The sequence below is a fragment of the Sitophilus oryzae genome, unplaced genomic scaffold, assembly GCF_002938485.1.
Source record: "Sitophilus oryzae breed Bouriz unplaced genomic scaffold, Soryzae_2.0 scaffold_576_pilon_pilon, whole genome shotgun sequence".
NCBI classification, from domain to species: Eukaryota; Metazoa; Arthropoda; class Insecta; order Coleoptera; family Curculionidae; genus Sitophilus; species Sitophilus oryzae.
Genome location: NW_022147169.1, coordinates 537,740 through 560,458, shown reverse-complemented (window position 1 = coordinate 560,458; position 22,719 = coordinate 537,740). Strand labels below are relative to the sequence as shown.

Genomic DNA, 22,719 nt, shown 5'->3' with positions numbered 1-22,719 from the left:
TCCTGCCTGCGATCGAATCATTAAATATAGACTGCGATCGAAAAAAAAATGGCGTCACACCCGGCTGGGGAATAACAATCGATGTTAATTTTAGCGAGGTCAATCTCTAGACGTCATTTACTAAAAATTGACATAAAATTTGACAAAAATTAATACTAATTACAGAAAGACTAAAGAAGAATAGAACGTGTTCTGACACACAAATCTAGGTATTTCTAAAAATATATTTTCTCGAATTTTATACTGCACCATTTAAAAACCATTTTTACTCAAATAAAAATAAATTACTTATAACCTTCGTAAGGCTAACTGCCAGTAAGCACAAGGCCAAGTAAATGACGGCTAGAGCTTGACCTCGTCAAAATTACCATCGATTGCCATTCCCCAGCCGTCTTTGACGCCATTTTTTTCGATCGTATGGTATGATCTTAATATAATAATTAAATACATATAAATTACTATAAAAGACAGCAATAATATTTAAGGGTAGCAGTCATTGCATAATTAATATTTTGATCATATACGGCAGTGGAGAGTAAATAGATAAACAAGAATAAAATATGAGTGCTTTCTATTGAAATGCTGACATTTATTACTATACTTTAGTTGCGATACTTCAAGAAAACAATGGCAAAGGACATTAAATTTATTACAAATATAACGTGTCTAAGGAATGTGGATTTTATAATTAACTATATAAAGATTATTAAAAATAAAGCCATTATTTTAGACACGCCCTGTTTGTTGCATTATGGTACTGGGCTTCCGCAAGTAATTTCTTTTAGGTATATATTTTATTTCTTCATAAGGCTACTTATAATTCTTGCTGCAATATACTTAATATATATGTAAAATATTCTTAAAGGTTAGCGTACTATAATATATAAGCCAACTCAAAAAGTGTGGTCATTAGCATAAAAAAAGGAATTCTTCTTTTTATACTCTCTAACACTCGGTTAGAATTATACTCTCCATCTCCATAGTTAGAATCCATGGTACAAAGAAAACAAGGTATGATCGATAGCGGCTCCAATTTCGTTAAGTTTGCGCCAAGTTTGCGCATACCACCTGTGACGTCATACGCCATACAAAAAATATCCATATTGTTCAATTGCCACTAATAAAAAAAAGACCTAAAATAGGGAAGAATTAGGACATAACCCCAAAAGTTATGTTTTGACATCGAGCTTGACATTTGAAAAATTATTTTCACATTTTGACACAATCAAATTTCACAGATGACACAATCTGTTTGACAATTTGAAATTGGCGCGCAGAGTTTGCCGACCAATGGTGCCGTTTATCACCTGTGACGTAGTGACCAACCTGCGCAATATCATACCTTGTATTCTTTGTATCATGGTTAGAATCTATGGAGATTTCGCAGTAACTTGAAGTCCGTTTTTGTTTTAAAAAAATGAGAGAATTCTTCAAATTACTTTTTAGCAGGGCTGGAAAAAATCATGATTTTTTTAAAAATAAAAAAATCATTTTTTTTATTTAAATCAGATTTTTTTAATTTTAATCGAAAACATTATTTAAATTGGATTTCCAAATAATTGGGACTCAATTCCAATTAAAGTCCTATACTAAATGGCTAAATCTTCATAACTCTGCCCGATAATGATAATATTAACAATTCTACGGCGCCAAAGAGTACGGCGCGTATTATTTTCCCACATTGGTCACCAATATATTCCCCCAAAAAAGTCGCTCGCTTCAGATCAAAAGGATTTTTTTCAAATGTCACAAGAATGTTAATTTTTGTCATTTCAACACCTAGGCATAAAAATAAAGCACTTTTTACGCTTAAGCATAAAAGTACAAAAATATTAAACTGATATTAACAATCAATTTCAACGAGTGAACAAATTCACTCGATTACTTTTTATATTATTTGCAACGTTTGAAATTGATTAAAAAATTATTTGTAATGTTTGAAAAAATATAGTATATTCTACTCGGAGTAAAAATGTATTTGTGTGTCGTCAAAAATAGTATAATTTTTACTCCTTACACAATACACTACTGTTCAGAAATAGTCTTAAGTCGAGAATGAAATTAATTGAGAATGAAATCTATTGTGTAAAATACTTACTACAGGTCGAAATGTCGGTAGAAATTTGGAAAGAACTAGAAGATAAATTGATGAAGGCAAAAGTTATCTTGATCAATATACAGCTGTTTCAAAAAATATATAAACAGCATATTTTCTGACAACGATATGAAGATACAGTCTAACATCAAAAGAACCTTTTTTTCTGCCCTAGATGTTGCGAATGAAATATATTAGAACAGCGTTTTTTTGTCACTTGTACAGGGTGGGTCAAATTCGACGCTTTTAAATGGAATCACCCTTTTCTATAGGAGATAGACAAAAACTAATACCGGTGTCTGGAGCTCAATTTTTGTCAAAAACATGATGGTGAAAACCGCATATCGATATCTGTTACAGTTTCGGAGTTACGGGGTGTTTTTCAAAAATATGCATTTTAAACAAATCGCTGTAACTTTTTTACTATGGAAAATTTTGTATTTTTATGAAAACATTTCCAAAGCACCTTTTTACGTAGAACTTAATGGTTTAAGTATAATTTTTTTAAAATTAATAATTTAAGAATTATCAACAGAAAATTTGATTCTTTATATGGGACACCCTGTATATTTTTACTTTATTGAAAATAATTTAAAATTACCTTTCCAAAAATATAACACATTTGATATTTTGCTCGATTCCTCTTCGAGATATAGAGTATATAAAAATTCGGCCCGCTTAAATAAGTAGGCTTTGAACGGAACAGGCTGTAATGCAAAAAAATTCTAGCTGTGAGCATCAATTAAAACGAAAATAATATTTGCTATGAGAGATGCAGAATTTTCTAACAATTTAAAGTATATTTAACCAACATCAACACATTTAAACTATATCTAATAACAATAAAGATAAATAGCAAACCAAGACATGAGATTTTGCTACAGGTGTTGTGACATATCGACCGTCTTCTGTTATGGATAGACGGGGCAGTTTTTGAACATTTCTCGCGGAATTCATTAACTCAGGGGGGTGATAGATACCCTTTCATAACTGCTAAGTATTTCTAATTCTTGTCTAGATTATACGGAAGAATAAGGAACCTTTATTCTTCCGCAAATATATCCATATTCCGCAAATATATCCATAGGACGCCATGGGCACTGAGTCAGGCGGCTTCGACGGTCAACGGCTGGGATTTTGGTGAGCTATTCAATTATTCTTAAAATTGGCTGCAAAAATTTGCTGAAAACTTCAGCGTTCAGAGGCGGTGCGTCGTCTTGCTGGAAAAATATGTTTTCGAGTTCCATTAAGCGCATATCATCAATAAGGGGCCAAAGCCAACTAGTTAAAAGTGGCGAACTTTTAAAAATTCTGTATTTCGAAGGGGATTATAACAAAATATCAAGTGTGCTATATTTTTGGAAAGGTAATTTTAAATTCTTTTCAATTAATTAAAAATATAGAGGGTGTCCCAAATAAAAAATCAATTTTTCTGTGATAACTCTTAAATTATTAATTTAAAAAAAATTATACTTAAACCATTAAATTCTACGTAAAAAGGTGCTTTGGAAACGTTTTCATAGAAATACAAAATTTTCCATAGAAAAAAAGTTACAGCGATTTGTTAAAAACGCACATTTCTGAAAAACACGCCGTAACTCCGAAACGGTAACAGATATTGATGAGTGGTTTTCACCATCATATTTTTCATGAAAATTGAGCTCCAGACACCGATATTAGTTTTCGTCTATCTCCTATAGAAGAGGGTGTTTCGATTTAAAAGCGTCGAATTTGACCCACCCTGTACATAAATTTCAAAATAAATCCCTACCCTTTAGAAGTCTAATAGATGCGCACGAAATTACTTCAAAAATCGGTCCAACATTTTAATTGATGAATAGATATGTAGTAGAAGAATATATAAACAAGGGTAGTAGGTATATGCGTTATACAAACCATTTTTCATATGGTTTATAATATTTATAATTATTTTTCGATTTATTGTAAAGTATTTTAAAAAACTGATTTTTTTATTTAAATCACATGATTAAAAAAAAAATCACTTGATTTAAATCATGATTTAAATCATTTGATTTAAATCGTGCCAACTCTGCTTTTTAGCCACCGCTAGCTATTCTTTGACCGTCTTATACAGGGTGAGTTTAAATAAATGCAAAAAATGCAAATATTTTTAGGGGTGGTATATTTCGACCCCAGAAACACGTCTAGGAATTTTTTTTCGCGATTTTTTTTTTAAAATTTGGAATTTTTTTGAAAATTAATAAAAAAAGCTTTAATTTAAGAAATGCTAAAAAGTCAAATAATTTAGCTACACAGTGCTTAAATATTATCCAAATCGGCCCAGTAGAACAAAATACACCGGGTGCGTCTCAAAAAAACTTTTTAATTTTTTTCAGAATAAAAAACCGATTGAAAAACTTAAATTAGGATTGATTTCGTATTCAATATTCTATTCGGCCACTTCCTGTTTTACCGGAAATGGCCACAACTTTTCATTTTTAAATGGCACCCTCGGTATTTTTTTACTTTATTCGATAGAAAATGATACTCACGAATAAAATGACATATCATATGTCAAATGTTGACATTTTTGCATATGGTTTATTTAAAATTATAATATGCGATTCATAACGACAATTTTACTCCAAATACCAAGTATGTGGTATCAATTTATTCGCAAAGGAACGCTTTTTAAATGATTTTATTTAGCTCGACCCGTACGGTATTTATTTATTTGTTTGTTTATTTGGGTCAAAATTAGAAATTGAAATTTCAGTACCTTCCTGTTGTCAGATTGATCTGAAATTTGGTACACACCTTTAGTTCCGATGACAATACAATATAGTAATATCAATAACATTGTAAATCTAAGATGGCCGCCGGTACAAAATCGCGGATTTCATATTTTTCTACAACCCTCTCAATATGGGTATCAAATGAAAGGGCTACACTAGTAGAATACTGTGATTATGACAAAATTTAAAATCTAAGATGGACGTCGTTACAAAATGGCGTATTAGGTGAGGGTATGAGTAGTCGTGTCCAGAACAGTTGTGTCCCAGATTGTGTGACGTTAGAAGGACAGATAAATAAAAATAGGTGATTAGATGTACCTACGTAGTTAGCGGTAGCTTTACCACCCAAGTTAAGGTAATAGGTTAAAACGTGCTGAGGACTGTATGGCATTAGGGTGGCTAAAAATGTAATGTCGCAAGCGTTTTCCCCTCAAGATTGGGCGCCTCTTGTATATTATAGCCTTGCCCCTCTACTGGACCTCTGGGGGGGTCGACCGTTAAAATGTCCATTACTCGTGGGAACAACATGGAAACAATAAATAAAAAAAACAAACAAAATAAAAAATCGGTAAAAAAACTTTTAAGTTAAACGGTTTTATCTTATGTGCACTGAAAACTAGAAAATAATAATAACAATTAGGTATTTTGAACTTCTAGTTCAGAAATATTTTAGTACTAGACAGAATAGCTTTTAGGCATATTAGACTAAAATAAAAACGTGAGGCCCCTCTGAAATCCTGTAGGCAAAGCATATCTTTATACTTTGGTAAATCATGAGCTCGGCGTTCGCTGGTGAAGCCGCCACGGCTGGTTATTGATTGTCAAAATCTCCAGTTACGATTATAGTAAGTCGATGCAATCCACACTTAGTATAGAAGAAATTATTACAGCAATAGTTAATGGGCCCCACGTTTTTATTTTAGTCTAATATGCCTAAAAGCTATTCTGCCTAGTACTAAAATATTTCTGAACTAGGAGTTCAAAATACCTAATTGTTATTATTATTTTCTAGTTTTCAGTGCACATAAGATAAAACCGTTTAACTTAAAAGTTTTTTTACCGATTTTTTATTCCAAATATGCTAATGAGTAATGAGCCACTCTCATTCCATTTGAATAAGTTGGTTGAGATACGATTAAAAATATGATTTGAGCATCTTTTAACCGGCCAGGACAAGACACTAAAAACATTAAACGATCAAATCTATCTTTCCAAGGCTCCTTGATTAAAAATTAGTATTTATAATACAGCTATGGCACTCTAGATTGAAATTTAAAATACGATTTTTTAAGCGAAAATATCAAAAGTTGACATTTGATATTCTATTCAGAGTGTCATTTTCAATCTATACAGGGTGTCTCAGATTTTAATCGGAAAAAATTTAATAGACGACCTTGCAAAAATAAAACAAAAAGTTCATATCAACTTGTAAGATTTAAAGCTTCCTTTTCGAGATACAGGGTGTTAAAGTTACTTAAAAAAGAAAAGAAAATAAGATATTTGAAAAACTATTTAATCGATTTTGATATAACTTTACCCGTTTATAATACTTAATATGGGACTTAATTTGATGTAATTAGATTTAAGTTTCATGGCCAGGGGCAGCAGTGGGGCATCACTGTTAAATTATTTTAAAGGAAAAAATAGGCACGCCACTGCTTTTTTAGAAGTTTAATATTATTTTTGGATTTAGTAATTAAAAGTATTATTTTTTTGTCTCCTGACTTTTGTGTCTATCTTGCTTACTTCTTGCGACAAAAATTAAATTCCAATTGGTAATTAATATTATAATTGGTATTCTAATGGTACCCTGTATCTCGAAAAGGAAGCTTTAAATCTTACAAGTTAATATGAACTTTTTGTTTTATTTTTGAAAGTTCTATCGTCTATTAAATTTTCCCGATTAAAATCTGAGACACCCTGTATAAATGAGCACCCAAACGAAGGTGTTGTTTACAAATCAAAAGCTGTAGTCGTCTGGTGAAACAGGAAATTACCAATCAATCCTAATTTATGTCATACACTAATGTTACTATATGACATAAATTAGGATTGATTGGTATGTATCAAATCTCGTTTTTTTTATTTGAGAAAATAAAAAAGTAATAAGTAAGTAAATATAGGGGTTGAGACGCACCCGGTATTGAATTTTAAAATACATTTAAATTTTAAGGTGTCTGTCCTTCCTGTTGGTCAAGCTATATCATTTTTCTATTTTTACTCTTAAAAAAAATAATCCTAATATTTATAAAAAAAACCTGATTATCTCTAATCCTTGACTTGGTGAAATCATGTAAAGTGAAAGATATTTCACATAGACAAACAGATAAAGAAACATACCGACATTTTTTTGTTCTAACGCAACACGAAGGAAAAAGGTGACCCCTCCCGAAGCATAAACGAATCGCTGGGTGCTACAGTACCAGCGTTGGTACCACCACTCTCTCGCAAAGAATAACTTTTCAACTCTTTTCACCTTTTAATGTGGCAATAACTCGCGGTTTTTCGTATCAACAAAAACTGGGGTCTCGATTCAGTTAGTCACTAGTGGTTGGTGCTTTACGAAGGTACTTGTGAAAAATCAGTAAGTATTTTTTGTTGTATAATATAGCAGTAATTTTTATCAAAAATTATAGTCACCAACATTGATAAATGTTGAGATAAAATTCTTGAGAGAGCTAAAATCGAATTATTTTATTTTTTTTGAGTCCCAAACCTCAATTAACTATTGAACTTGTTAATTATTGACATTTAATTAGAAAGAGACACAGAAAAATGAAAAAAGAAATTATTGAAATGTTCTTGTAGTTATACAGGGTGTCAAAAACAACAAAATATATTACTTTTGTTTAAGTTTTCGAGGGCTGAAACTTCTTGGGAAAGTATTTTACGGGATATGTTCATAGGAACTTTTTGTTTTATTTTTATCTGTAGAATCACCCAGCGAAGATACACTAGATATAGTATTTTTTGACACCCTGTATATTACTTAGTATTTACAATAACAAATTTAAGTATTTTTTATTTATTTGTCAACATTTACGGAATTATGCTATCATGCAATAGAAAAAAACGGCATAAAAGATGGCTTGAAAATAAGACCCCTGTTATGTTATATGAAAAATGAAATGGTGAATGTTGTCGATCGCTATTTCCAAGCCAACATGACATCGTTTTTTATCGTTAGTGTATTTTTGTTTAATCAATCTTATTAAATGTTCTATAATGTAATTTAAACAAGATCAAGATTTTTTATTTATTAAATAAATATTTAATTATTAACTATTTGGAATAGTTATATATCGGGTGCTTCTCAAAAGTGGCTCACCCCTATAATTTTTTTATTCTTTCACATAAAAAACGAGATTTAGAATATTAGTGTATGATACAAATTAGGATTGATTGAAGTATTCAATTTTTTCCGGTCATTTCCTGTTTTACTGGAAATGACTACAACTTTTTATTTTTAAATGGCACCCTCGGTATTTTTTACTTAATTTGATAAAAAATGACACTCTGAATAGAATGACATATTATATGTCAATTTTGACATTTTTACTTAAAAATCGTATTTTAAATTTCAATCTAAGGCGCCATGGTTGTGTTAAAAATTAAAAACATTAATTTTTAATCAAGGTGTCTTGGGAAAATAGATTTGATGGTCTAATCTTTTTCGTGTCTTGTCCTGGCCGGTTAATTTTTAGATGGCCGGTATTTTTAATCATATCTGATATTTTTTCAAATGGAACGAGGATGTCTCATTAAAATATTTGGAAAAAGCATTTTTTTATGAATAATTTGGTACCACTTGGTATTTTGAGTCAAATTGTCGATATAAATCGCATGTTACAATTTATGATTACAAATCAAAATTAACCGAAATAGGGTGGCTAGAAGCAAAGAAGGGGACAGTTTTTATTGAAACATTTTTTTCAAAGTCCCAAATTAAAAAAAAACACTTTATTTATATTTTTCACCCCTTCTTGGGGTGAATTAAAAATATCTTAATTGAAATTTATAATTTTCCAAGCAAATTGAACAAAAATGATAAATACCGGGTGAGTCTCAAAAGTGGTTCACCCCTATAACTTTTTTATTTTTTCAGATAAAAAACGAGATTTGGTATGTTGGTATATAACAAATTAGGATTGATTGACGTATTCAATTGTTTTCTGTCACTTCCTGTTTTACCGGAAATGACTACTACAACTTTTGATTTTTAAATGGCATCCTCGTTATTTTTTCGAAACTCTGAATCGAATGACATATCATATGTCAATTTTTGACATATGATTTGTGAGTGCCATGGCTGTGTTAAAAACACTAATTTTTAATCAAGAAACTAAAGTGTCAAAACGAGTGACAATGTCAGGAACTAAATAAATAAATGTGGCAACTTGACATTTTCTACAGCAGAGCTACCACCTGAATCCCTACCGGAAAATTTAAATTCCAGTTAGTCAGCCCGGCGCTGAATATCTCCATGGTTGGCAACAATGAATTTAAAAATTGCGCCCTCGATTACGTAACTAAAAGTTTAATTGGTATCGAATATAGTATTTTGTTTTTTATTTATTTTATTTTTACTAACAAACCTTTAACTCAACAAAAGAAACCCATTAAATTATTTAAGAAATCATACAACAATAAACAAACCGATATTATGCCATCGGACACATCGTGTTTCCTCACCTCCTAACACCGTTTATCTAAACAACGAGTCCTCGTCGTGACGTAACCTTTTACCGAATTATTAAATCGAAAATACCGCCGCGCCGGTGATGGCAAGAGAAATAAAAGTGGGTCACAGACTCTCTTTCAACCGGCACAACGGCCGACAGACAGCCTTGACATTGAACGCGGCGATGGTCTACTTTCGCTCAATGACGTAACGCCGCTGACCAATGAACCGGCTGTTTGGCCAGTGATCTGTTGCAGGAAGATAGTTCTCGTGTGTTTAAGCAGTTCATTACGTGCGGGATTATGAAAAATTTTATGTATTTTTCTCAATAACTTCGTATTAGGAAGGTGATATATTATGGAGATTAAATAGAAATATATCTCTTCCTTGTACGTACTAATTAATTTAAATGTATTCATTAAAAAACTGTTTTAATATTTCAATAAAAATATTGCGGAAAAAGCTTATCAACAAACTTAGGTGGAGTGCGATGGAAGATGTAGAATGTAGAACGTCTGGCGTCTTCCTACTGATCTTTTCCCTTGCACTTTGCCCTCTATTATAAGGCGCAGTATTTCGTATCTACCACCTCTCATCACATGACCCAGGTATTGCATTTTTCTTTCCTTGATGGTGTTCAGTATCTCTTCTTGTTTCTGCATGTGCTGGAGTACTTCATTGTTGGTGATCCTTTGTACCCATGAGATTCGCAGCATCCATCTGTATATATACATTTAGAAGGCTTCTATTCTCTTCTCGGTCTGTGAATCCAGTGTCCAGCTCTCACATCCATAGAGTAAGACAGAGAAGACGTAGCATCTGGCCATTCGAGTTCTGAGATCCGCACTGAGGTCTCTTCTTGTAAAAAATGATTTTATTCCCACGAAGATTTTTCTCGTTTGCTCAATTCTTGAAAATATTTCTCTTTTCGGGTCGCGCTGACTATTGATGTTAGCTCCTAAATACTTTATTGAGGTCACTTGTTCGATTGTTTGTCCCTTGACATGCAGGTGTGCATTTATTGGAGTCTTAGAAAAGACCAATAGTTTGGTCTTGGAGACATTGAGATGCAGTCCAAACATCTCACTATAGTGGACTACGGAATCTATAATGCTATGCAGTTCTTGTATATCGTTGGCTATTATAACCGTATCATCGGCATATCTGATATTGTTTATTGGGATTCCATTGAACTTGATTCCGCCTTGGATTCGATCCAGTGCTTCTCTAAATATAGTCTCCGAGTAGAGGTTAAACAGGAGCGGAGACAAGACGCAACCCTGCCGAACACCCCGTCTGATTTGTATATCTTCCGATGTTGACTGCTTCATCTCAACTACCGCCGTTTCATGCCAATAAAGTTCTGATATGAAACGTAGGTCATGTTCGTCAACTCCGGTTGTTCTTAGAATTTTGATCATCTTCTGATGATTAACATAGTCGAACGCCTTACGATAGTCTATGAAGCATACAAATACATTCACATTCATGTCTCTACACCTCTGTGTCATTACATTTAGGGAGAAGAGTGCTTCACGCGTTCCGAGTCCGTTTCTGAAGCTAAACTGGGTGTTGTCCATCTGATTTTCGCACTTCTTGTAGATTCGAGTGTGGATGATTCTAAGAAAGGTTTTGAGGACATGGGACATAAGACTTATCATCCGATAGTCATCACATTGTGAGGCGTTGGTTTTTTTTTGGCAGGGTTACGAATGTTGATTTAAGCCAATCTGACGGTATTTTGCTTGAGCTATATAATTTGTTAAATAATGCTGTTACCAAATCTAGATTTCTGCTTTCGTTATCTGCAATGAGTTTAAGTATTTCAACGTTTATTTTATCGTGGCCGGTAGCTTTTCCGCTTGTCTGCGCTTTTATTGCATGAACAACTTCGTCTTTGGTTATTGCTGGAGCCTTTTCATTCAGTATGTGATCTATCGGTGGTGGGGAACAGGGTCTGTCATCATTAAAAAGTGTTTCGATATATTCTTTCCATCTCACAAGCTTAGCCTTTACTCCTAGAATTATCTCGTTGTTATCGTTTCTTAGGATTGTTTCTTGGTGTTTTCTGTGTCTGTTTGTAAATTCTTTCACCTTTTTTATGAACATTGAAGGTGTCATACTTTGCTTGTAGTTGCTCTATTTCTTGACATTTTGTTGACATCCAGATCTCTTTCTCTTCCCGGCACTTTTTCCTAATGATCCCATTTAAACGTTTGTATTCTATCGGGTTTGCCTTCTGCTTCCGTCTGTCATCCATGAGGTCTAGTATTCCATCCATGAGGTCTAGTATCCGTCTGTCATCCATGAGGTCTAGTATTTCCTGTGTCATCCATTCCTGCTTTTTGTTGGTTACCAATATCTTTTGATTGTGAATCCAATATCTTTTTTCTAGATATTTGTTATTCTAGTTCTTAAATCATTCCATGTCTTTTCGACATCTTCTTCCCGTACAGGTACCCTACCATTTCTAGTTCTTTTTCGATCTTAGAACTGATCTCTTTCTTTTTCTCGAGGTTGTTCAATAGTGCGATGTCTATTTTCTTTGACGTTTTTCCTCTTTTAACTCTCAAGAATCTCTTTAGCCTAAAGTCCAGCACGACAGGGTTGTGGTCACTGCCGATGTCTGCTCCAGGGTAGGTTCTTGTTGACTTCATATACCTTTTGAAGCTTAGGCCGAGCAAAATGAAATCAATCTGATTCCTGACAATTTTTTTCTCCCTATCTGCAGGTGATCTCCAGGTGTACAGTCTTCGGGGGTGCTGTTTAAAAAAGGTGTTAGCGATTAAGAGGTTATTCTCTACACAGAATTGCACAAGTCTATCTCCCCTACCGTTCCTTTCGCCAAGACCGTATGCCCCTATGCTATCCCCCTCAACACCACGGACAATTTTGGCATTGGAGTCTCCAATTATATTATCATCGTTATCTCTCCCTTCTTTGTGAGCTGCATTACTTCATCCATTTTGTTATAGAATTCTTCGATTTCTTGATCTGGTTTGTCATTTGTTGGTTGCGATTATATTTATATATATATATATATATATATATATATATATATATATATATATATATATATATATATATATATATATATATATATATATATATATATATATATATATATATATATATATATATATATATATATATATATATATATATATATTATATTTATATATATTTATGATATATTATATCATAAACTTGAATTATATTTAAATCCCTATGAGTTGTTTGCAGTTTTAATAGAGCCACTCTATTGCCCAAAGGGACGAAGTCTATGACTGACTGTGCCACTCTATCCGAAACTAGTATGGTTGTTCCGTATCAATGTTCTGGGTCAGTGCCGCCGGAATGATAAATATATCCATTACTTGTTCTTTGCCTGCCAGAACCAGGCCATCTAACCTCACTCAGTCCCAGTATATCAATATTCATCCTGTTCATTTCAGCCTCAGTGTTTGCCAATTTTCCAGGCATAAACAAGCTACTTACGTTCCAGGTGGCAATGCGTACTATATTGTCATATATCTTGATTTTCTCTGTGTTTCCCTGATTCTTAATAGTAGGTAACGGGGGGATTCTTCGCACCCTCTCCCCACTTAAGGGGTGCCCCGGACTTAAAAATATTATAGTTTTGTAAAATGTAAATAGTACATTTAATTTCTAAAATCAATCAAGTAGGTACCTTATTTTATTTAAAACAATAAAAATTTACTACTATGAATAAATAGTTTTTATTTTTTACACAGAGTAGTTCAATACATTGTAATAGTAACTAATACGTAACTGAATTATTTAAAGTTCACATATTCGTACCAATTTTCAAGATAAAAATCCAAATTTGATCTACAAAAGTACACACATTTAAGTAGAAAATTAGACGCGAATAATGATTTAATAGACGAACGAGTCACAAAAGTGAGACTAAAATGGCCAGCTGGTAAATGTAAGTACTCATATTTTCTAATTATCAAGCTAGATTCGAAGAAAATAGAAACCTGCACGATTATTGCAATCGACAATATCGAAATATGGTATTAAATTCTAAAATACCATGCGCACTTACAGGCACGATAATTATTTTATAACTTATTTGAGATGCCTTCGAGATATTCTTTGAAATACCACTTGAAAATAATAAGTTTTATTAAGGTTTTATTACAAAATTAATGTTGCACTACGGTACAAGTTGTAGATGTTAAGAGAAATTATTCTGTTAATGAGTTATTGTTGCTTTTTAATTCTTAATGTTGCAACCATGCGCCGTCCTTTCATTTCTTGTTTGACTCATATGTGGTTCAAGCTGTTCATGTTAAGTGAAATTGATCTGTCGAATGACTGATTGTTGCTTTTTGTATTTTTGACGGATGTTGCAACAATACACCCCGGTTTTATGCCTTGTTATTACATGATCGAAAAAAATTCCATTAATAAAAGTTTTATATATTATAATTGGGCTAAGTAATATGTAACAAGCTTTTATTCAATTACGTATCTTTTTAATAGTACTCAATTAAGACGGTTCAGAGCGTAGAGTGTATAGTTCATAGCGATGAATCGTATCTACGAACAGCATTAACACATAATGGGTATGGGATGACAAACCGCATTGACGAACCGCATCATACTTAGTCAACACATAGTATATTAAGTATGGGGCTTTTAGTTTAGCTGAAATCAGTTATGTAAGAAATATTTGTTTATTTAGTACTTGGAAGAAGAAAGAAAGAGAAATAGAAAGTCACGAAAATTTTTCTGCGGAAATGCATAATTTTCAATGCTGTTTTTCAATTTTAGAATAGCTGAAACCAGTTACATGAAAACATGTTTCTGTTTTTCATTCTAGAAATTTTTCAAAACATAGACACGGAAAAAACTTCTTGCGGAAGTGTACCATTTTTATTTATCGATAAAATATTGTAAAATAAATATAGCAAGATTTGAAAAGTATTGGGTAATTGGAATTCGTAAACAGACGCGTTTTAGCTTACAGCGTGTTTTGATTGCTTTAGTTAGGTTTGTTTTGTTTTGGTTTGTTGGTTTATTTTTGTTTATTTTTGGTTTTCCCTCGGTACGGTATTGATGTCTAAAAAGTGATGTCAAATAAAAAAAGTTCACCTCTTTTTTGTAGTAGATACAGATAATTCTACAAAAACAAAAAAAAAAAAAACGCCGACGAAGTTTGTCTTTATATTTACTGTTTTATTATCTTCTGACGACGGGGGAAGATAACTCCCCAAACATTAATAATTTTTTGTTGATTAGGTAAATTTGTTTACAAAAAACCACATGCTGGTTTCCATCTGGATTCTAAGCAGTGAAATTTTACAACAAATATATTACTTTGAATTTGAGTTCATCTCTATTATAGATCAATATCAATTTTAACACATATCTACTTGCATCATTGTTAATTCATATAAAATTACTTATAGAGTAATGTTCTGAATATCGACAATCTATACCCATTAAACTTTTTCAAATGTGGGAGTTATTTTCTTATATAGAAACAATTTTACATAATTATTTAGGTTTGTAGAAAATAAATCATAATAATAAATTGCTCTGCGGTTTAGGTCAAGGTAAAGGAGACACATTTGCTTTTTCTTTCCTATACGTTGTACACGGATTTTGTAATTTGTACATGTTATATACAGATTTGAAATTTCTAAAATGGTAAATAATAAAAAAATAAGATTTGTTTCTCACCTAGTCTAATCTAATCTAACGACGTAGACCTTTAAGCCACTTTGATCACCCCACAGATCTACTCAATCTAACAATCTCAATTTTATATAAAATCTGAGCATTCCGTATCGTTCGGCCCCTCATGATGTGCTGACCAATGTACTCTAACTTCCGTTCCTCAACACTTGATAGGAGCCTTTTTCTTACCCGCCTGAGCACTTCCTTCCTTCATTAGTTACGATTTCATTTCCTAAAATATTTTAAGATTTTTTAAGAATTGTAGAGAGAAATTATAACCTTTTTTTTCTTTATAGACATGTCTACTCAGCTTCTTATCTCGACACCTTGTTGGCCTAAAAGCGCCAACGATAAGGCCAACTACAAGAACGAACTGGACATTAATGAAAACAGTTTGGGGAAAAGGATTCTGGTTAAAATCGCCGAAGAAGATTTGAGGGAAACGGAAAGTGCAAAAGTAGAATGCTTGAAGCAGTTGAAGATTTGGATTCAACAGAATACGGACATCGAAAATTGCTTAATGGGTAAGTTGATTAGTTCTCAAGTAATGATTTCTTTTAGTTTAGAATCATAGATACCAAATTATATAGATATTTGACTTATGTAGATAACTGATGGTCTTTAACTAATGTAGAATATAGATGTAGAATATATATTTATAATATCATAGAAGTTTTGTAGAAAATATTAAGAAGTATTGAAGCAATTCCAGGTTACCCCATTGTACTTTCAGTACAGAACCCTTTTTTTGACCACTTTAATTTAACCAACTAATTAGTCGCGTGGAAGTGTATTGCTTTGCTATGCTTATTACTATGCGCGCCTTGGCCATTTAATCAACTATACCTATACGTTGGCCGAATTAGCGCGAAAAGTTAACGTAAGCGGTTGAATATTCGACCAGTGAGCATTATTGACACTGAGTTTGCTGTGTATCATATAGGTAATGTGGTAATAACTATTATTGTCTAAGCTAAAAATTTAAAAATATAGAAATAAATGTATCTTTGACGTTTATTTCTTTTTATTTAGTGCACCAAATTTACGGCTCGGGAGATATTTCTTAAAATCGTTAACATATCCTTTATATTTTCGATCATTTTCATAGAATGCGAGTTTCTCGAAAAACAAAATTTGATTTACTTGATATGGACATATTTTTGAGTAGAGAGCTATCAAAGATAATCAAAATGAACTTACTCTTAAATCGACCACCATCACCCCGCTCCCTTATTTGTTAACTTTTTGAAAATATTATTAAGAGGATATGCTCCCTTTGTGTTAGTTTATATATTTTTGAAGTCAATTTGATCATACTAGAAAATAATTAGTACTGCTCTATAAAGAGTTAGAAACATAACAAATAAATAATATTATTACATTTGTTTAAAAAGTGTTTGTATTGTAAAAATCAGTTGTTAAGAATTGGTGGACACTATTTTCTCAGCAGCTCAGATCTGTAACATTTTATATATTTCTTTTTTTTTTCAGATGATAATTTTCTTTTGAGATTCTTGAGGGTAAAAAAGTTCAGCATACACATGGCCCAACAGACTCTCCTGAAATATTTGAATTTCCGGAAAAGATTTAAACCATTCTTCTATGAACTGGGTAACAACGATGCCAAAATCAATGAGCTACTAACAAATGGGTAAGAGTGTATAATAAAATTATTTAAGATAAGAATACCATTTATTATAATATAACATACTATATGCAGTCTATCATAGCTACAGGTGAATAATTTATTTATTTATTTATTTTTATAGATACATCTATGTCAGCCCTGTCAGAGATTCAAAAGGAAGAAGAGTTGTCATCTACGATTTAAGTAAGAGAATCACAAAATAAGCAATTTTTTATTTTGGTTAATTAAAAATATGTATTTTTTTTAGGTAAATTCGATCCAAAAAAGTACACAGGAACTGACATGGCACGCGCCCACGTGATGACATACGAAATACTGTTGATGAGCGAGGAAAATCAAATTTTGGGAGTGACACATGTGGCTGATGTTCGAGCTATCAATGCTTCCTTTGTTACGCTTTTTTCAGTGACAGATTTTGCAACAATTATTAGATGGGGAGAGGTAATTACATTATACAAAAAGAACAATAACATATACAATATTTAAGTTATAATTCAATTTATTATGCTAATTGACTAGTATAGAAAATAGTGGCTCTTGCTCATTTTGTTATCAAAAAAGAGAGATGGTTGGCGTAGATATATACATATAGGGAGGCGTACATACGTAAAGCATAAATGCTAGGAAAATAAAAGAAAAAAATCTGGTCTGTAAATACACTTAGATGCAAAAAAAAACACTTATTATTATCACTTAATTATTTTTAGCCGAATTTTCATGATTTTCTTGGTAAACTGTATTTGATTATATCAGTTTTAAATCGTAAATTCAGTTTCTTTATAGACTTTAGTATTGGGCTTTATTATACAAGGTTTATCGAATGGTTGTTTTTTACTCTAACATTAAAACAACCTGCAATCATTTCGTCAGCAAATTTTCCTTCGGTCAGACCTATATCTCCTGAGCCTTTTGTTGTTTGGATCATGTCAATACATGCCTTGGTTAATTTTTAAGAGCGAAACGAACTTGACACGAACAATTTGCAATTTTCTCAATTATAATAATTATTTTTGATATTATTTTTCAATATGACGAGGTGGCTTTGGTCACCATTGCCATAATATTACGCTGCATTGGATAACTATACTAAATTAAAAAAAAAACGTTAAAAAGTAACAATATAGTTCTGGTTTTAATAAACATTAATAATGATAACACAACTAAAAATATTAAAGAAAACATTTGTAATAATCAAGTATACAGAGGCAATAAAACTTGCAAAAAATACTTGGTATCGCCTCCCTTGGCTGCTATTCCGTTCATATTGTCAATTAGGCTGCATATATCATATTGTGTCATATTTTCCTATTCTTCTTTAAGGACCAAGCGAAGTTCATTTAATGAAGCTGTTGCCGCTTCACGATCTCTAACCTTCCTGCCAAGCATTTCCCAAACATGTTCTATAGGGTTCAGATCTGTCAAACGTGCTGGGCAGTTCATAGCAGTATATAGTCTACAATACTCACCAAAGCCACCTTGTCATATTGAAAAATAACATAAAAGAGAAATGATAATTGAAAAAATTACAAATTGTTGGTGGCAAGTTCGTTTTTAAATATTAAATATGATTATTTCTATAGAAAAAGACTAAGTGCTTAACTTACTCTAAAGAGTCGGTAAGATGCACACTGGTAGTAGAAAATAAAATTATTGAGCAAGTATCACAGTTTAGATACCTAGGAATAGATATGTCGCACTACCATGATCCAGAGAAAGATCTGAGAAGCCATATAAACAGAGCATCGACCATATCAGGATGTCTGAGGCAAATAGTGTGGACAAACCCCTTTATGCGAACAGACAGCAAAATTAACATTTATAAGACCTGTATCAGACCAATGGCATATAAAAATCCGAGAAAAAAAAACAAATAAAACAGAAAGCATGTTAAGGGTTGCTGAAATGAAGAGCCTAAGAACCATAATGGGTAAGACTATAAGAGACAGAATTGGGAACACAACTATCAGACAACAATGTGAAATACAGGACGTAGTGAGATGGGGGTAGGCAAAGAAAAAGACAATCGTTCGCACACGTAAAATGTATGGAAGAAAACAGGTTACCACGCATAGCTCTTGAAGACAAACCCATGGATAAGACCTCCAGCCGGGAAGGCCTCCAAAAAGATGGAAAGCCCTAATTATACGCTAACAGCTTAGCCCTAACAACACCCTAATTTAGCTCTCCTTTACGCGTTAACATTTTTTCGGCAATTTTATTATCATTTGAAATTGTCACAACACAACACGGTGCCTAGTTCGGGTTCTTTTTCACTTATATTTTACTACCCGAAACAGCGTTACATCACACAAACCTCGTGCATGCCTGAGTGTTTTATAGTTTCAATAATTGCACCAGCAAAAAACTAAAATACTTAAATATTATGATAAAGCCACGATTTCAATATTATTTTAATGCGATCATCATGAAGTGTAACCGTGACGGCATGAAATACATAGAAAATTTCTGATTACTGCCGTATACAGCGCTGCCGTCGGAATTTTTTGAAATCAGCTGAAATGCACCAAGCCTATAACTAAAATTATGTATTAAAGAAGGGGAGAAATGACATAATGAGTCACGCATTTCTCCGAATATTTTTAGATAATTAAATTTTATCCAATTATCTAGTTTATATGATTCGACCTAATCTATTTTATAATTTATTAAAACGACATGGTAATTTTCCGAAAAGACATGCAAATTGTTTAAACGTTTTCAAAACAGGGCGCATAATGTGGCTTTCTCTTTTAACTAAACATAACTGAGCTAAAAAAAACGACTTTTCTGCTTGTTTATTGTTGTTCCTTATGTAACGAGGGGCACGACAGTATTGCCAAGTCCATGCATCACGACTGATGTATCAAATAACCTTATATAGATGACGTAATATATCATGGGTGGGTTTAATATACTTATTAATAAATTTTACATGGAGAAAATCTTATTTATTAGCCGACCATACCAACAGGTATGGTAGGCTATTAAGATCGGCAAAAAAAAGTTTTTTTAATTTCTCTCAAAATGAGTTATTTGGATCATAAATGACCTAAATACAAAATATTTTTATGGTGTCTGTCTGTCTGTCTGTCTGTCCGTTTGGTTTGGTAAACCAAACGGACAGAAAAAAAAAACACGAAAAAAGTAAACACGAAAACTCAAAAACCGCTAAACCGATTTTAACCAAATTTGGCACAAAAATACTGTGGCATCCGAGAATCTGGGCCATTAGTTTTTGGTGGGGGTGGGGGGTTGGTAAGGGGGTATGGGAGGGTGTTAAAAATTTTAAAAAATCGTAACTCCAAAATTAAAGTAGCTAGCGAAACGCGGTTTTCAATTTAAGATTAGGAATAATATTTGCAACAAAACTTGTAATAACATCAAAATCAGCCAAAGTCGCAGTTTTTGAGATATTCCCCGTTTCCGTAGCTCGTTTTTGAGAAAATCCGTGTGGAGAACTCCAAACTCCCATCGGACGCGACCCCAGATGGCGGATAGGGGAAATAACGGCGGACTAAAATTGGAAAAATTCCTTTACTTTGAAACTAAAAGAACTGCCTACCAACTTTTTATTAACATATTTTAGTATGCGCGGCTATACGTGCCTCTCGGCGTCAATTTTTTTTATTATTAATTCATACTATGATTATTGTTAGTTCACAGTAGTTAGAACGCAGAAAAAAAATCGTGGGTGTTTGGGATGGCTCGAAAGAAAACAATTATGTTTTTGCGACGTTTCGCGACTTTATTGTCGCTTCTTCAGGCACCAAAACTTATATTAATCCATGTTTTGGTGCCTGAAGAAGCGACAATAAAGTCGCGAAACGTCGCAAAAACATAATTGTTTTCTTTCGAGCCTTCCCAAACACCCACGATTTTTTTTCTGTGTATTAATTTATACTTTTCAAATACTGATGTATCAAATGCATTACACTATAATTTGTAGTTTTTATATTAAATGCTATTTATCATTTTGTAAGTGGATTTTTTTGAAGCGAAACTTCTTTACGCGCGCTGGTTTACATCTTCTTCATGGGAGTAAAAATTCAAGGCCGTGACACACGAGCTAGTGGTACCATGGTAACAATCGAAGAAATGGTTGAGTTGGGTCTTTGGAGCGTCGTAATTCCCCCGTCGTAGGGCCCTATGTGAGCTAGGGGGTTGAAACTAGGAATTATTTTAGATTTTGACGACGCTTCGTGCAGTATGACACCCCATCAAAAATGGCTCAAAATTCGTCCGGTTTAAATGAAATTTAGTATGTCGATAGATTGGACCAAAGCCAACTTGACCGCGTACGACAGTAACCACCGTAATAACAAGGCCGCACAGCTTATTCGTGACGTCATCAACTGGAGGCCTAAACCACAAATTTCCTATAACAGATGCGAAAGAACACCGAATTACGCGTTCAGGTTTCTGTGACCTTCAGAAAGAGTTCATAGACAATCCGCATCAATATATAGTTTGGGTTATTATTTGTTTGGGTGAAAATAATCTGCACCAATATGTTATCGAGGCATACAAAAAGGCCCACAGACTTCGAGACATACGAAAAATCAAGTCTATTTAGCGTGTGTCGCAATTTTCACACCTTAAAAAATTAGTTTTTTATAGCTATAGCAACTGCAGCGACTATGAAAAAAGCTGTGTGATTTTCATAGAAAATAAGGGCACCTGTAATTCATTTGAGAATGTTATAAATCGCTAAAAGAGATTTCAAATCTCTTGAATTTCTATTAATATTAAATAAATTTTATTAAAAATTGAACTAAAATTGTTAGTATCATTAAAAACAATTCAAATTCAAAAATTGTATCAGTCAAATTCCCTCATTTAAGGTGAATATTAAAGTAAATATAAATACAGCTCATTCTAAGCTCTACTTATCTTTAAGAAAAATTTAAATCATTGTTGCAATTGGGCCTTAATGCCATTTCGAATGAACAATAGTATTAATAATGTACATTATAATAATAATAAATTTTATATCATAGTGTGTATTAAAACTACTAAAACACTTTTAAATTGGTATTATATTAACAACTTTTGTTTTTTAATCCAAAAAAAAGTTACCAATTTTCTCAATCAAAATATTTGTGGTCCTGAAAAGGACCTTCGTTTTCCCATGTTCGTCAAGGTAGGTAATGGGTAAACGGTAAAAAAACAGGATAATGAAATTTAAAAAATTACAAAAATTGTTCAAAAGTGCCTCCCTCTTGCATTAAACAATAACCCAAACGATCATAAAATCCCCTCCTCACATTGGATAACATATCAGGGGTGACAGTGTCAAAGGCATTAAATATTTTCTGCCTTAACTGCTCCAAGTTTTGAATTTCTTCATGGCCGTAAATTTTAGATTTTATGTACCCCCATAAAAAGAAATCATTCACCGAGAAGTCAGGTGAAATTAAACGTCAGTCTAAACAAAACTGTCATTTTTGAAAACTTGTCAAAATTTGGACACACGCTAAATGGACTTGATTTTCCTATGTCTCGAAGTCTGTGGACTTTTCTGTATAATATCACAGTAATTTAATAGATTGCTCGTCATATTATATCAGCTCGTAGGAGATTAGAAAAAAAAAGATATTTATAGTATAAAAAATTAATTTATTTAACAAAATTTAATTAAACATGTGACAAAATAGTTTCATTTCTATTGGTTCTATCGGACTTTTTTCGACTATATAAATCTTTATTTTTTGTAAACTTTAATGCATAAAATATTTTCAATCTAATAAATAATTTAATGATGTAAATAAGAGGAAATTTCTCACATGGATTGTCAAATTCTATAGTTTTCATTATATCAAACAGCCTC

At 32.5% G+C, this 22,719-nt stretch overlaps 1 protein-coding gene across 2 annotated transcripts in view; it reads left to right on the top strand.

Annotated features, from left to right (window-relative positions):
• The window catches only part of LOC115887526 (alpha-tocopherol transfer protein-like), a 50,611-nt gene that overhangs the window by 15,613 nt on the left and 12,279 nt on the right, over nucleotides 1-22,719 (top strand). Inside the window, exons 1-5 of one of the 2 annotated variants that reach the window (XM_030906986.1) lie at nucleotides 7,330-7,435; nucleotides 15,541-15,768; nucleotides 16,736-16,895; nucleotides 17,014-17,075; nucleotides 17,140-17,333. In XM_030906986.1, coding sequence (XP_030762846.1) covers nucleotides 15,543-15,768; nucleotides 16,736-16,895; nucleotides 17,014-17,075; nucleotides 17,140-17,333 — 642 coding nt within the window. In that variant the 5' untranslated portion in view covers nucleotides 7,330-7,435; nucleotides 15,541-15,542. Of the gene's footprint in view, nucleotides 1-7,329; nucleotides 7,436-15,540; nucleotides 15,769-16,735; nucleotides 16,896-17,013; nucleotides 17,076-17,139; nucleotides 17,334-22,719 lie in introns of those variants that run through there. The other variant, XM_030906987.1, reaches the window with a different exon arrangement.